General features: G+C 37.6%; 1 protein-coding gene across 1 annotated transcript in view; it reads right to left on the bottom strand.

Moving 5' to 3' along the window:
- Positions 1-16672, bottom strand: part of ROS1 (ROS proto-oncogene 1, receptor tyrosine kinase) — a 74589-nt gene that overhangs the window by 35608 nt on the left and 22309 nt on the right. The window contains exons 18-29 of the mRNA XM_065834956.2: positions 13713-13813; positions 11949-12163; positions 11459-11616; positions 10695-10857; positions 9605-9867; positions 8610-8673; positions 7778-7980; positions 6682-6893; positions 5896-6179; positions 4788-4964; positions 2113-2330; positions 114-255 (exon numbers count right to left, since the gene is read on the bottom strand). Coding sequence (XP_065691028.2) covers positions 114-255; positions 2113-2330; positions 4788-4964; positions 5896-6179; positions 6682-6893; positions 7778-7980; positions 8610-8673; positions 9605-9867; positions 10695-10857; positions 11459-11616; positions 11949-12163; positions 13713-13813 — 2200 coding nt within the window. The remainder of the gene's footprint in view (positions 1-113; positions 256-2112; positions 2331-4787; positions 4965-5895; positions 6180-6681; positions 6894-7777; positions 7981-8609; positions 8674-9604; positions 9868-10694; positions 10858-11458; positions 11617-11948; positions 12164-13712; positions 13814-16672) is intronic.

Raw genomic sequence — 16672 nt, 5'->3', positions numbered from 1 at the left:
CATTTTAGGCAAAAAACGTCTCTGTTTACTTATTTGCAACCCAAACTTACATACATCTTCCTTTAACTGAGATGAGAATTCCATTCAAATTGAGAAAAAAATGTGGAACAAACCTCCATACAGAGTTGTGCCAATTGTCTCTTTTCCCATAGGCAGCACTTCCTGATCTGAATAGTAGTTTTTCACTGCAACTTGTATGACATAACTTGAAAATGGCTGTAGATTGTCTATGATGGCTATAGGACCCTGAAATTCCTGTAATTCAAAAACAGATAATAATCAAGTATTCTTAGAAAAGAGATTCATATGTCAATCCAATAATCTGTCAATAAAATGAGTGTTAGAAAAAATACAGTAGTGCTTTTGCATTCTAATACACCCTAGCATTTAAAAAAAAAAAAAAAAGTTAAAATGATAGTTTTGTTAATAGGTCACTACGGAAAATACATGCTAAAAAACAAGCTGAGGTGTAATTAGCATGGCTACAACAGCATATGGTTCAGTGGCTGGTGCTTAAATAGGAAATGGCAAAGTCCAAAAAAATGTAACAGAAGAAAAAATTACTTTAGGCAAGTAAATTTATCACAAAACATATGAAGGCAGGCCTTATGATTGCTGGAGAGTCTCAAGGGTTATTTAAACAGATCAATATCAACCACAACTGCTCTTTTTACAAGTACAAACTGAAAACCTGTTTTAGCAGGATTTTAACAAAGACGTTAAAAAGTAGAGGAGTACTTGCACAGGGGAAAGCTAAAGAATCTACCACTTAACAAATACTGATGAAAAAGGGGAATTACAATTGGATGATGGCAGAGCAGTGGATGTGGTCTACCTTGACTTCAGTAAAGGCTTTGACACAGTCCCTCACAGCATCCTCACAGCTAAATTGAGGAGGTGTGGTCTAGACAATAGAGTAGTGAGGGGGGTTGCAAACTGGCTTAAAGAGAGAAGCCAAAGAGTAGTGGTGAATGGTGCGAAGTCCAGTTGGAGGCCAGTATCTAGTGGAGTGCCTCAGGGGTCAGTACTGGGGCCGATATTATTCAATATATTCATTAACGATTTAGACGAGGGAATTGAGTGTACTATCAGCAAGTTGGCTGATGACACTAAGCTGGGAGGAGTGGCTGACACGCCAGAAGGCTGTGCTGCCATCCAGCGGGACCTGGACAGGCTGGAGAGTTGGGTGGGGAATAACCTGATGAAATTTAACAAGGGAAAGTGTAGAGTCCTGCATCTGGGCAGGAACAACCCCAGGTTCCAGTATAGGTTGGGAAATTACATATTAGAGAGCAGTGTAGGGGAAAGGGACCTGGGGGTCCTGGTGGACAACAGGATGACCATGAGCCAGCACTGTGCCCTTGTGGCCAGGAAGGCCAATGGCATCCTCGGGTGTATTAGAAGGGAGGTGGTCAGTAGATCGAGAGAGGTCCTCCTTCCCCTCTACTCTGCCCTGGTGAGACCCCATCTGGACTATTGTGTCCAGTTCTGGGCCTCTCAGTTCAAGAAGGACAGGGAACTGCTGGAGAGGGTCCAGCATAGGGCAACAAAGATGATTAAGGGAGTGGAGCACCTCCCTTATGAGGAAAGGCTGAGGGAGCTGGGGCTCTTTAGTTTGGAGAAGAGGAAACTGAAGGGTGACCTTATTAATGTTTATAAATATATAAAGGGTGAGTGCCATGAGAATGGAGCCAGGCTCTTCTCAGTGGCAAACAATGATAGGACAAGGAGTAATGGGATCAAGCTGGAACACAAGAGGTTCCACTTAAATTTGAGAAAAAACGTCTTCTCAGTGAGGGTGACAGAGCACTGGAACAGGCTGCCCAGGGAGGTTGTGGAGTCTCCTACTCTGGAGACATTCAAAGCCCGCCTGGACAAATTCCTGTGCGACCTCACCTAGGCGTTCCTGCTCCAGCAGTGGGATTGGACTAGATGATCTTTCGAGGTCCCTTCCAATCCCAAACATACTGTGATACTGTGATACTGTGATATAGAAGTGGAAAAACTCCCTGAGTTAAAGTAACAAAATGACTTGTAAAATGACTAGCAGTGATATCACATTCCCTGTTCACATATGATATCATGTGCATTTTTACTCCAAAATAACCATACCAATGAGTTTTGCCGTAGAGCAGACAAATGGTAGCTTGAGTTCCCATGGCTGTTAGTCATTTGTTCGAGAAATACCAGATATGTTGGCGTAGGCTGCGATATGCCAGGACATAGCTGCTGTGGTGTGGCAGATGGCAAGCTTAATGTAAAGCTGGTGTTTGTAGTATCAAGAATAGTAGGTTTCTCAGTGTCTAGCAATAGAATCAGGCATCTTTCATCTAGGAAAGACATTAAAAAATGAAAAAAAAATTACTGCTGGACCAATTCAAACTTACATGGCATTCAATTATCATTCCTATGAGAAAGCATAACCATGAATTATTCTCTCTGCTTTCACAAACAGAAATAGAAAAAAGATCCCACCTGAATGTACTTTCTTAATCACTTTCATGGACACAAAAATGGCAGTCATCAAAGTAAAGTCTCAGTAACAGATTCACTTAAGGTACAGATTTACTGAAGAATTTAAGTTCAAGTACCTAAAGACTTTGGAAATCCAGTTCGTGTTGCTGTATTATCAAGGACAGCACACACTGATGAGTACAAACTTACTTGTCACAGAAAAGACAGATATACAGAATAGAGAGCAACTTTCTCTAGCAACTTTTTCTCTCTTCTCTTCCAAACAGATTTTCATGTGCAAAGTTCACAGTAACAGAACAGGGAAAGGAGAGACAAATTTTGGAAGCAGAAAAGGAGTCTATAGAGAGAACACAATAGGAAACTACTCTCTGATAGTGAACAAAAAGTAACAAAAGAACACCCCTCGTCACTTGACTCCATGATCCTGAGGGTTTCTTCCAACTGAAATGATTCTATGGTTCTAAATAGACTTGCTGCCAGGAAGGAAAAGATTAAGGAGATGCATGAGGAAGATGGTACAAGGAGCAATGTTTGCCCTTAGGCCAGAGCAACTGACCTCATTGTTGAAATCTTTTCTCTCTGAGCAACCCTGCCAGTCCTACAAAAGCTGCGCAGGTTCGTGCACATAAGGGAAGGAGAATAACAAATTCTGTTTAACAAAAATAAATGTGGAGTTGAATCTTTGTCAATTTTTTAGTTACTTAGAGTAGGATAACTCCCACGGGAAAAGTCCCAGATGGAATAAAGAATTGAGTCATTTTCAGAGTCAAAGTTTCTGTCAGGCTGTTCCATAGAAATGTGTTTACCCTGACAAGAAAATCCTCCACTCATATTCAGTCCTCTTCCTCCTAACCCTGAAGAGAAATCATTCTCTCGCAGAATCTGTGACAGGACAATAATTTTCACTGAGTACTTCTGATGTTTTAAATGATCAACTGACATCACATCTCTGGATGGCAATTAAATAGGTTAGAATGAAAGGAAACTCTAGCAGTACTCCTTGCTCACATCACTAAAGCAGCAAAAAGCATGTCAGTCAAACCAGTTGGTCTTTGCAAATATCACTTTTCCACAGATACACCATTTGCTTTTGATACTGAAAGAAGAATTCATTTTCTTATTTTAGTGTGTTCATTTATCTTGAACTTGTGTGAATAATTCAAAACATTGTGTGTCCCCCACCCCCAAATGCCAAGGTTCTGTATTTTTCCAAATACATTCGTAGCAGTCAATGTAAATAAGAAAAGCTCTATGGGGATCTCTGGGTAGAAATAATCTCTTTGAACTGAAATTCGTTTTTTTCCTTTCTGCATCAGATAAGCCTGAGGCTCTTGCATGAAACCCTGTCCCTGGGAACAGGGATTGGTACATTCTGTACCAGGCCCAAACCAGGCTCCTGCACCAAAGCCAAGCCCACACAGACCTCATGGGAACAAACTTGCCCAAAATGCTGGAGAGAATAGCCTGGGCACTGGTCAGAGCAGCTGCAGGCAGGAGTAACTACTGGCTGCCCAAAAGAGTGTGAAGTTATTTCATTCCAAAAAGTCCATTCTGTTAAAATATTGTCTTGTATATTGAACAGGTTATTATGCAAAACTGAAGTTAAAGAATTATTTTTAATATATTCATCAGGCTAGTAGGTGTTCTAAACCTCTACATTTACAAAGATAATCCCTAGAGGGACCATGAATCCTAACTTTCTAATAAAAGTAATTTTTATTTCTTTCATTATCATTGTACAATGGTTTGTTTAAACTATTAGGAATCCTAAGTGAAACCTGGGTTTACTATAATGTGAGCTTTAATTGCCTCTCAGGTACTTCTTTATAAATCATTTTAATAAGCACAGTTCTTATTTGTCTTTGGAAGGGCAGGGGTTTTGTTTGTTCGTTTGTTTTAACTTTGCATAATTGTGAACAAAACTAGAAATCTGTATCATAACAGGGATAATTACCAAACTCTTGCTACACTTTGTGGGCATGTTTTCTCTTTCTCTGTGTTTTAAAGTGCACCACCTTTTCTAAATCTCCAGGTCTGACACAACTTTGAAAATTGGCATGATTTGGCGTTAACGTCCTGAGTCTTTGAAACACGGGCAATGTCCCTCATCATGACCTTCCATGTGATCCAACACAAGGTCAGTCCTTGCATTCATCCTTTTAAAAATGTCCATAGCGAATTGTTTCCCTCTAGAAGGCCTGTGAATTCACAAAGCATACTTTATATAAATACGCATAGCATGGTCTGCAACTTACAAATGTGCTCTGAAATAAATTTCTTACATTTACAAAACAACCCAAAATCTCCTCTACCTGGGTACAATTGCGCCGCTGAGTTGTACGCTAATATTTTCAGCTTATGATTTGCTCTCTTCTGAAGAGAGTGTTTTGTGCTTTCTTTATTTGCTATCCAGATTTCAGTGTATTCCGCCATTTCAGTGCTCCAGTATATAAATTTCTTATCTACAGTCAAGCTGCCAATTTTGTTACCTGTAGGAAAACATTGTATAGTTAAGCTTCAGAATAAACCCTGAGCAAACAATTTTACAAGAGCAAATTCATGTTTGTATTCACAGTGAGTCATTATGAGTATCTTGGTCATACCATATCTTCAAAGACCTCCCCTGGAAAAGAGATTTCTGATATTTTTCAGTACGTCTCATGCAGCTGAGATACTTTGTTATTTGAGTCTACAAGTGTAGATTGGAAGGATTTTTATTATCCACAATTAGGAGAACCCCAATACAACTAACAAACACCAGAAATAAAACACAAGAGCAAGTGTTGCCTATGGAAACTTCATTTTTCCAAGATGAAAACCATAGTGCTCTGCTATCTCCCAGGAACAATTAAGACAGCTCCTCAGGTAACAGAACAGCTTTACCAACACTCCACCAGAATCAAGCTGAAAATTGAGCAACCAAGATTAAGTGTTATTATTACAAGAAGCACAACATAGATCAGTTGACATACAAGACACTACCAGTATGAAGTACCCTCCCCACATATTGAAGTCTGCAATGCCATTTTCAGGTATAATTTAAGAGGGTATTGTAACTTTTCATCAATATAAACTGGAACAGGTGTATCTAATATGAAACCCCAGCAAAAAAATGTGTTAATACTATAACTAAAATCTATTGACATTTAGTATTCGAGGCTGTAGTGTCTCCCTTTGATTTACATCTTAATAGAATACAACTTGCATCAATATCCTCACACTGCTCCTCCTCCTAGTTTGTATCAACAGGATACGCAACTGGAAACACAGAACATGAACATTTTGTCCATCTTGCCTATAGATCAATCATTTTTATAAATAAAGTGCTTCATAAATGTTATTTTGCTGAAATGAACATTGTTTGACATAAGAGATGGCAAGAATCACAAACTACCTAGAAACATAACAGAGTGCTCAGACCTTTGAAACTTGATATTTTGGTACTTCTCCAGCAGTGGCAACCATCCATGTCTGAGGCCCATATTTCATCTCTTCCTTTGATAAAGAGCAGCTGAGGATTCTTGGAGTCAGACACATCTATACTCATAGGTCTTCCTAGCTCTTCTTCTGCCACGTTACAGGTGCAGTAGTTTCTCATCTGTTCTTCTGATACGTATCCCAAAATGTGGTGCACGGTGTTATTTAGAATATCATAACAAAACATGCGGCTGCCATAATCAAGCTCTTCAATCCAGTACAAGCGGCTATCAAATAAAATACATCGCTTACAGTTGAGAAACTTCAATCTGAGCAATCTACCCTAAATGCAGTCCTATAAGTGACTACATTTGCAAACCTCCCAAACATTTAAAACAAGGTAACTACAGCAGCATATTTGCAGAGTGATTCCAGGTGTTTAAAGGATATTTTTGAGTGGAACATCACAATAACTTACTATTCTGGATAAAACAGTTACTGTAAAATATTGTTGTTTGGTGCTGACTTTGCATCACTTAAGTAGAAGAACCTATCAGTATTTAAGTATCATTTGAAATCTTTACTCAAACACAGACATCTTTTGAAATTAGATGTGTCCAAACTCAACTAGCAGCATAAAAGTAGAACTACATCCAGAAACTTCTGAGATTTACATGATGCAAAAATTCATATACTATAAAAGGTCCTTTTTGGTCCCAGCAGTTGATGATTTCATGAAAATCATGTTTAGAATATGCTTTTAAAAGTTACTAGTAATATATGTCTTACCTTAAGAAAGGATATGACAACAGAGATGATACAGTTGAATTACTTTTACCCAACTGTATGTTCAAGGCTTTTAGAGATTTTATCTTGAGCTCAAGATCAATAACAAATATTTCAGTTTCATTCCGTGGTGTTTTCAGGGCAACAAAGATGTGTCTTGCAATCCAGTCAACTGTGATGGCTGTGGCATTATGAAGATATGCATCTTTGAAAAACTTATGAGAAAAATAAAGACATTACTAAAGCTACTTGAGAGCAGAATTGTCCCACCTGATGTTAGTACATTATGAAATTAGATTTTTTTCTGAAATAGTTTCTACTTGACAAGTAGAAGTCAAAATATAAAGAGATCCCATGGAGTAAAGATTTCAATATTTTTATACAAATTAAAATTATTGCCTCACAAATACCAGTTGTTACTTCAATATTGCTTCCATATACTTGAAATTAGACTGAAATCAAGTTTAATTTAATTCCATTTGACAAACAAAAAATACTGTATTTAATAATGTAATTTAAAATTAAATCTCTGTTGAAATAGCTTGTCAACAAAGCAGATGACAGTAAAATCATACATGTTTAATAGGAAAAGTTTACCACTGTCATACTCTGGTTTATTCTAATAGCTATTGATGACCACAAAAAATTATATTATGTTATGTTATGTTATGTTATGTTATGTTATGTTATGTTATGTTATGTTATGTTATGTTATGTTGTGTTGTGTTGTGTTGTGTTGTGTTGTGTTGTGTTGTGTTGTGTTGTGTTGTGTTGTGTTGTGTTGTGTTGTATCGTATTATACACTAAAAATTATATTGTATGTATTTTTATTGTACTGCTAGAAAGGAAAATTTTCCAGCGAATCTATTTCATATTACATCTCAAACAAACTGACAGTCATTAAGAAAATTGTCTTTCCACTTCTGTTTTCCCCACTGTATTTTACCATTAAATGTTCTTTGCTCAGCATGCTGCTTTTTTTTCTGTTTCAAATATGAAGTTTTGACTTCTTCAAAAACATAATTAACCCAAAAATAATGCAATAATGGCCACATATTTTCCTATATTCTCTCAAGAAAGGGAATGAACAATGGAATACCTGCAACTTTGAAGCAGTCTTTATATTCAGGAGAAAAAGAGAATCTTCTACGATATAGTACACTTTGTCATCATTAACAGTATAACAGATGTCCTTTACATTTGCCTTTGCTGAAAGTTCCCATATGGTATTATTATTGTCTATGTCAGTAAGAAACAACTTGTTGGCAGAAAGAGTTATTAGAGTTGGGACAGGGAAAAGATCTGGAAAGAAAAGTACACAACAGAATTTACAAAAAAAAAATCTAAACAATAGCAATCATTCAAAGAAGTACAAGATAAAAATAAATTATGGCCCTGCACAAATTATATTTGGTCATATGTCACAGCAAATAAATAAAAAAATGAGATATCTTCTTGTCATCACGTATAAACTTCTGAGGTTTTTTAAATTTTTTTTCAAATGTGTAGTAAAACCAGATTTGCTCACTTCATTATCTTTAACAGCCAAAGTATAAATAGTCTATAATCCCTACTAGGTCTCTAACTCTCCTGGTTGCTTTTCACAGCCCAAGTAGAAATTTTCTATGATCTCTAGCAATATGCAGGTTACAGATCAAAACCTGCTGTTCTGTACTCTCCTGAGGTTGCCTAGAAAAGTTAATTTTACATAATTTTGAGGAAAGGCTTAAAATGCCTGACATCTACTCTAATGATAAGAAATATGTTAACCATTTCATGTCAGAAGCTGTAACTCTGTGATATCTACTGTAGGGTAAAACAAATGTCACACGATGTGTCGGAGGCTATTTATCAAATTACCAAATTCCCACGTTGAAAATTTCACCAGCTATTAGACACAAACCATGAGATGGCATCTAAGTCATACAGACCTGATGAGTTCCTCTCAGCTATATCAGACAAAGGTCCTGGACCCACAGAGGTGAAGGCTTGCACCTGTGGGACAGAAGATTGTTATGTATGTTAAATAGCAACAAAAATCATTGCATCTGGGAGCCTGTAGAATCACAGTTAATGAGAAAAAAAAAAAAATAACAACAAAACATAAAAAAACCCCCCCACACACAAAACAACAACAAACAGATCCCCTGGCTGCTCAGCTAGGAATCCATCCATGTGCTCTGTTTGACCTAAGGATGTGCTGGTCAGTTTAAAGGCTGCATTCAGGGCTGGACCATGGCTATGAAGAGAATTTTAAGCAATGGTCCAGAGAGTGACAATTTATGCCGCATCTATCAAATGGAGCTCAAAGGACACCAGACAGGCTTGTCTTCTTCCCCAGGCTGGAGTAGTTACTACTATTGGCTGATGCTGCAACCAACATAGTGTTCTCTCCCATCAGTACCCTACCTATTACATGCTCCCGTGTTTTTAACCTGTCTTTCAGGCACACAATCTGTGTGTTCTAAACCTTCTATCAAAATGAAAGTGTGACCTCTTGAGAAGCTTTACTGTGGAAGTCTCTTCTTGTGAAAGATATGCAAGCCCTTGCATTTCTTCAGCAGGGGAATTTATCTCACTCTGCGGCTCTGTTTTAATAGCCCATCTACCTCCACTAGCTCAGCAGAATCTGTGTTTAACTTGTAGCTTTTAGCAGTGGTTTTGAAAGACCTCTAGAAAAGGTTCTTTTGGGCCTCATCAAACCTGTATAATATTGCAGCGTTGTTTTGCACCCTATTTAGTGAACAATACAATACGTAGAAAGGTTAAGCCAGGTATCCAAAGGTGAGTCAGTGAATCAGCAGTTCCATAAGCAAAAACCACAAGTTCTTGCCCCAAGTTCAATACCATCTCCTGGGCAAACCCATTAGGCTGCACTGATAACATCTACCATCTAGCATGAACTAAGTTCAGTAATTTTTCATACCTGAAACCTTACTGTGAGGCTAGAAAGCACATTCTTGAGAGAAAAGACCATCAGGGTGGGTTTGATGTTGTTCACATTCCACTCTGTGGAGGTGCCAGTGGTGCCATTCTGACTCAATAGTTGATAGTAAACCCTGAACTGTGTTAATACTCCATTGTCCCTTTCAGGCTTGTCCCACCTGAACTCCACAAGGACATTCTCATCACTTCTATGTAGGTTATTTCGTAACACATATATTCTGGGGTTCGTAGGGGCTGAAGGAACTGTATCAAAGACAAAAAAAAAAAAAAAGGTAAAAACACAGAGCAAAGTACTCCTAGTTCTACTTCATAAATAACTCTCCTTCAGTTTTGAGCCTGAACTTTACAACTCCAATGCTGGCAGAGGCAGATAGCAATTGGTGAGGTGTAAATTAGATAAGAATATGAAAACTTAATGGTAATTTCTTTCTGTTTTTAATTGGTGTGTAGGTATCTGATTTTAACTTGCTTAGCAAAAAAGAGCTATATAAACAGAGAAAAACTCACTCCTGCACTCAGTTTAGGACACATCTATTTAGCCAAGTTTCCTGTAGAAAACAATGGAGCTGCAAGAATATTCTCTGTATAGAGTGTACGGTATTCACTCTCCTCACCACTTCAAAATCTGCTGCAGCTCATAAGCTTTCTCAGCACTCCAGTCACTCAGCACTATATTTTAGCTGACTTGACTTTGACCTGCATGAGTGCAAAATTAAACACTGAAGTAAAAAGTGCATAACCTTTAGTAAAAACTTACTAAGCAGTTAATATATTACATGCAGCCTTTGATGGTCATGGTAATGGATCTCAATTTCTCTTTCTTGTTCAGAGTCATAGGCACATGGTGCATATTGTCATGCACTTTCTGTTCCAAATTTTATTGCTGCTGCTGCAGGCATTTATGTGTGCAGTAGATAATTGCCAAAGATACTCAAGAACATGTCCTTGCAACTCTGTCTACAGCTGACTAGCCCTGAACCTGCTCATTTCTCTCCAGGGTTTCACTTGCTGACACAGACCTGGTTCCAGTATCTGTTACAAGTGAGGAATGGGATTTAAAATTCTGGTACCTCCTTCAGGGGCTCGAAGGAATACAGATGTTGTTGATGCCTTGCCCCAGTATGTGTATGGAGTGACAGTAAAATCGAAGAGTGCAAATGGTTCCAGGCCATCAACTCGGTAGGATGGCACTGTCAGGTTATGGTGATGGAGGCATTGTTCATCCTCCAAAGACTGCGAATGAAACAAAACAGCAAAAAAAATAAAACAAAGCATTTATTTCCCTCTCAGTAAGGCCTTCAGTTTTCCAACATTCCGCTCACCAGTCTGGTCAACTAATTCAAGACAAAGTTTCTCTTCCTGTGAGTTTTCCCACCAGCTCCTGTGCCACTGCAGTGATGCGTAGCAATCTGCTAGCAATCTGCCCTTTGATATAAAGTACAGACTACTAAACATGCTGAAATTAAGCATGGATGAAGGCTAGATTTCACATTCAGGCAAAGGCTGTCCCACTGGCAGCTCAGAGGACACTTCTTGTCTCTGACTTACTGTGAAAGGCTTTCTCACACTTTGAGCACTGGGAGCTCCTCACCCACTCTTCACACCCCAGCAGCTCACCCAGAGATACTGCTAAGCCTGTGCTCCTCCTGTGCCGGCCTCAGCGCTGGAGAAACAGGACAACTTGCTTTATATTTACAGTTTAGTTTCATTGCTTGACTGATTTGCAAATGCCGGGGAAGAAATAAACTGTATTTTGATTTTAAAATATATACACCAGCAAGCAGACACAGAAATACATGTGGATAATAAGGAGGGATTGCATGAATATCCTCACTTGTAGCACTTCTGATCCCGTGCAGTAAAAGACGGTTCCCCAGTCCACATTTGTGGAAGGACTCCAAGTGATGTGAAAACTTGAAGAATTTCCTTCAATCCTGAAGGAAGACTCTGGTACTGAATCTGGAATCACTTTTGGTGTAAAAGAAAAATTTCCTGTCCATAAAGAGAGGAAGAAATAATAATAATTTAAAGAATGTGAGCAATAGGTAGACTTTTCAAACCTGACTTAGAATATTAAAGTACTATTGAAAATCCTGTAAGCTGTCTTTAGATAGAAACCATGACTAACACCACCATGTTTTCTTTTTAGCCATACTCATCAGCTTTTATAATTGTATATTATCCAGTTATAGTCTGATATATTTATTAATAAGTTGTTGTTGTTATTATCCTTTGTCAAATGACTAAAGAATTTCAAGAATGAAGAATTACAGGTTGACAATGAACACCTTTATTGAGGAGTTTAGATAAAGAAAATAATGTACCTGGCAAAGGTTTAAGTGATGTGTGAACAAGTGTAAAGGCTTCAAACTCTGCTGGCTGTGAGAAGGGAATGCTAAGGCTCTGATTGACTTCCTGAGTTGTAATGAACTGAAGACTATTAATCCAGAACAGACGACCACTGTAGTACTCCAGTGCAACCTGAGATACTTCTGAGGTACTCCATGCTACAAATTCTGTGACGATAGCATTACCACAACTGTGAAAACATGTATGAGTTTAACAAACTGAAAACACGTGTGGAGAGAACAAAATTTATGCAATATTTGACACATTAATAAGATTCTCATAATTCAAATTTTAAATACTCACGTAGGAGGCAGGAAAATAATTCAAAAAGTTTTCTTGAAGTTCTCTGCAGCAGAACACTTTTTAGAATGGCACATTGCAGGAACACCCACAAAACAAAGCCTTCATTCCCTTGATCTCATTAGAAAACAATTATAAAACAACTTAATATTCTTATGTATGTATGTAGAAAATTAAAGATTTTGAAACATCAGCCCCACTGAAACAGTGGAGACTACTTCACTGCATGAGATTCATTCTGCTTCGTTACAGCAAGTTCCCAGTTAATCTGACCCTACTAGTTTCCTTGATAACCTTCCATTATTTATTCAACGCTGTTAACATTTTCCTCCACTGGCTTCACCAGTTATTTAATCTGTCTTGTTATTTCTATGTCAGAATTTACAGGCCTTTTTTTGGTCTCAATTTGTCTTCTGGGTAAGAGATTAAATAAAGCATAAGAGGCATCATTTTGCCATGTCAGAAATGCATTTCCTCTTAGACACATTCTATCCAAAACAAATTTTTAAAAGCTTTCACAGGTTATCAGGTCCATTAGAATGGATTATTTCTAATCTCACTGTTCTGGCATGCCAGGGACAATGATTTATGGCTGTCAATTGGTTCAGAATGGAGATACATGTTATTACTAAAAGTAATGAACACATTTTGATTCTTTCAAAGTTTACCATTAATCATAGAAAGTCTAAAATCAGAAAATTCAGGTGATTCCACACAAAGCCAGCAACTTCATGAACACATGCAAATACAGATACTGTTCAATTAAGTTTAAGAGGTTTAACCTGATGCTTGGGGGGAAAAAAAAAAAAGGCACTCTCCCTACTCTCCACATGAAAGGAAGCAAAAATGCAGTTTCATGAGCCACCACTCATCATGCACTTGGCACTTAAAGAACAAATTACCATTTTTCTTGAGATCTTAGCATATATTCAAGCTGACCTATAAAGATGGGTTTATGCTTTTTTAAAAAAAACTTTGCCTTTCAGGAATAATGAAGCCATTTCAAGCTCAGGGTGCTCAAGAGGAAAGCCTGCTGAGTTCTGATTGCTCGGGTGAGAAAGTGGTGTCAGTTCAAGTCCTAAGCTCCATGCAAGTTGAGCAAGTTACAGCTCTGGGCACTTGAAAACTGTCAGCTCTTGTAAATGTCAAGATAAAATAGAAAATAAATGGTGATTATTTCCTAAAGCTGAGTCTTAGAATTTATGAGCATAACCTCAGTTCAGTTAAGTATCCATACTATGTTTCTCTTACTGTAAAAACATGTTAACAACCATCTCAATATGTAGTTTGCCATCAGTCAAGTGTGACCATTATCTCTTCTTTCGTTCATTGTAAAATTAGTAATGAGTCTGCCCAGCACTGCATGAAATTTGCTTTTAAAGAGTATCACAAAAACTAGAAAATACAGACTTTCTTACTTCTGCTATACATTTACTTACCCTTCTTTGCAAAGAGAAGCTCTGTATAGGTTTATGTATAGACTATCTTGCACAAGCCAGTAGAGAAAACCATAGGTGAGATCCAAAGTTAAACCAACCACCTGAGGAAAACAAGTCCAAATAGCAGTTTAAACATGCCTTCTCTTCTGATGTCTTGACAGCATCATGAGTAGCTCTTTGGCAAAAATATTATTGGCAAAAATAACATTACTGTGAAGCTTTATTCTAACACAAAGAGAAGTAGCACTAGAAAATAATCTGGTCTTGGGTAGACACCCCGTTATAGCAACCGATGATTTTTAGGCAGCATTTTCTAGGCAGTGTTCACCCCTGGAGTATCTGAGTACTTCTGATATGATGACAATGGTATATCAAGAGATTAGTGAAACTAGCTATCAAAATTTCAGAGCATCTGTTGTATTTTAATATTCTGTATCAGAAACAGGTGGTTGATATCCAGTCTGCAAGTCAGACTCACTTTTTGAAATAAGTATTTCATATATTTTGTCTTTGTTTTCTAGCTTTGATTTTATGCATAGAATATTAAATGTGTTACATTATTTATGGAATATATGTGCAAAATTTTTATTGATGTATTTGGTTAAACAGGAAATTCAAATATTTACATTTTTGTAAATCATTTATGATTAAATAAGAGTCAGGGCGGGAAATGAAACAATCTTCCTTTTCCTTACTTCAATATTTCATTTTCATCTAAATTAGGTGCAAGATTTTTTTTCAATAGGATCCAGTATTTAAAAATAGAGCTTTGTTGCTCTTGCAGTAAACAACATATTCAATACCATATGCAAAAATAATAGAAATCAGATATCTGTTAATCTGTTCTGTGAGTAACAAAGAATTTGCTTCCACAAATTAGTCTGCTAAATATTATCAAGTTCAGTCATTAGCACAGCTTACAAGTTGTTAGGGGTTTCTCTGAACGTGTTTTCTGGCAGCTCTCAAACTTCTCATCCAAACACTAGTTGGAGTTATTCTTTTATAAGCTTAGATTTCCATTATGGATGTAAGTGGAGCAGACTTTTTTTTTTTTTTAACTCTTCATTAATAAACTGCAGAAGATGATGACAGGAAAGCAAATGCCACATCCCTTAGTTGTCTGTTGGTCCTTATGTAACCGCAATCTTGACATATTTCTGTTGACATTGTGTGTCAGAAAATCAAGGTCTGAATGATTGCTCCTGTAGATTTTCCTGTTAAAAATATTTTACAGTATGTATGTGCCTGAGTGTATATTTACTCAAGCATGTTATACTTTATTGCATTTACCTACGCTCCCTCTCATGCTCAACACCAAATTACATCTTCCTGGATCTGTCTGGTTTTTTGAAACACTTGGATCCTCCTTCTTTGCCCCACTATTTTCTGCAACTATTACATTTTCCCATAGATGTGCCCATTTTTTTTCTTCTGATCCCTCTCTTACCATTAACAAAAGGCAAAGAAATATTGGTACTATTAATATTGAGGACTTAGGCAGTAACTTACCACTTCCCTTTCGTTGCACTTCAAAAATAGACAAACTTTTCCCATTTCAGGAGAGGTATGAATGTCTGGACATTATATGTAGTTGTGATCATGCAACGTAACTCTACATCATGAGATGCAAGATAGATTTAGCTTCTTGAAATACCCCTTGATTAGAAATATTAAGAGGCCACACCGAGAGGGTCCTGCCCCCTCCTTCATACAACACACTTTCCTGCTGCCCTATAAATTACTTCTGTCCAAGGCACATTGTACCATGTGAACGACTTACTAAGGGCTTTGGAAATTCTGTGCCAGATCCTAAACTGGGATAGATCAGAGTAGCTCTGCCAAAATCAATCAAGCTATGCCAATACGCACTAGCTAAGCTAAACAACTGATTGGAAAATAAAATAATTGTCATAAAAGGATCTAGTTTCAGCCAAAGAAATTAGACTTTCAAAGCTCTACCTTCATATTAGTTTAGGAAATCTGTCATCTACAAAGTAGTCACTTCTATTCTTATAAGACAGATTTCAAGCTAAAACAAGATACAGCTATATACTGATGAAGATTCTGTACTGATCAGCTGAGCAGCCACTCTTTATTAGAAAAAGAGCTAGCAAATACCAGTAACAACCAGTTATGCAGAGAACATGCTCTAAGTGTTGGATAACAAAAATTAACTATTACATCTCTGTTTTAATATTGAGGTAAGAGGTACTATTTTGGGGATAAAACTCCGTTGTGTAAGGAAGATACATATTATTATTTGTGCAAAACATAATGACCAGCTTGGTAATTCCACCTTTAAATAATGTTATACTGCCCTTTTTTTCCTGATAGGTTTATTTTGGGTTTATTTTAGGTTTATTTTAATGAACAAACACCTGTCAGCTATAACTGGTCACTTCTCAACCTAGACATTTTTACTTGGCTTTTTTCCTGTACGCATCACAGCAGGAGGCTGAGTTCAGGAAGTCAGTGCATAGATTAGGGGCAGCATCGAAGTAGGAGAGGAGACGTTTGTTTGTAGGAGGTGTGAATAAGTGGATGGTTGAAGGCTGGTATCACTGACATAAAGGTGCAGAAAAAAAATGACAGGAACAGACAAGCAGTCTTATTGCTGCCAAGGTTCTTGAAAACAAGAACAAGAAAATTTAAGGTTAGCATGAGGCAATTCAGAGAAACAGGTAGTGAATCAGAAGAAAAGGGCAAGGAAGGTGGTGTTCACCGCTTAGAATAAACTGCAAAGTTTCAGTGCTTTGCAACGCATCACCCAGAAGGTATGTGGTAAGTGCGCTGTTGAGCTGGGACATCATGTCTCTTCCCATGAAGACAGTCCACACCAGCCAGCTTCCGTGAAGAGCCATGGAAAATACAGTGACCATTTGCAGCACAGACATGTGGCAAAAATTGTTCAGTTCTTCTGCAGTTAGGTTTACAAACATAGCAGATGCCACACCAGAACC

The sequence above is a fragment of the Patagioenas fasciata genome, chromosome 3 (assembly GCF_037038585.1).
Source record: "Patagioenas fasciata isolate bPatFas1 chromosome 3, bPatFas1.hap1, whole genome shotgun sequence".
NCBI lineage: Eukaryota > Metazoa > Chordata > Aves > Columbiformes > Columbidae > Patagioenas > Patagioenas fasciata.
This window is presented reverse-complemented; position numbering and strand designations above follow the sequence as displayed.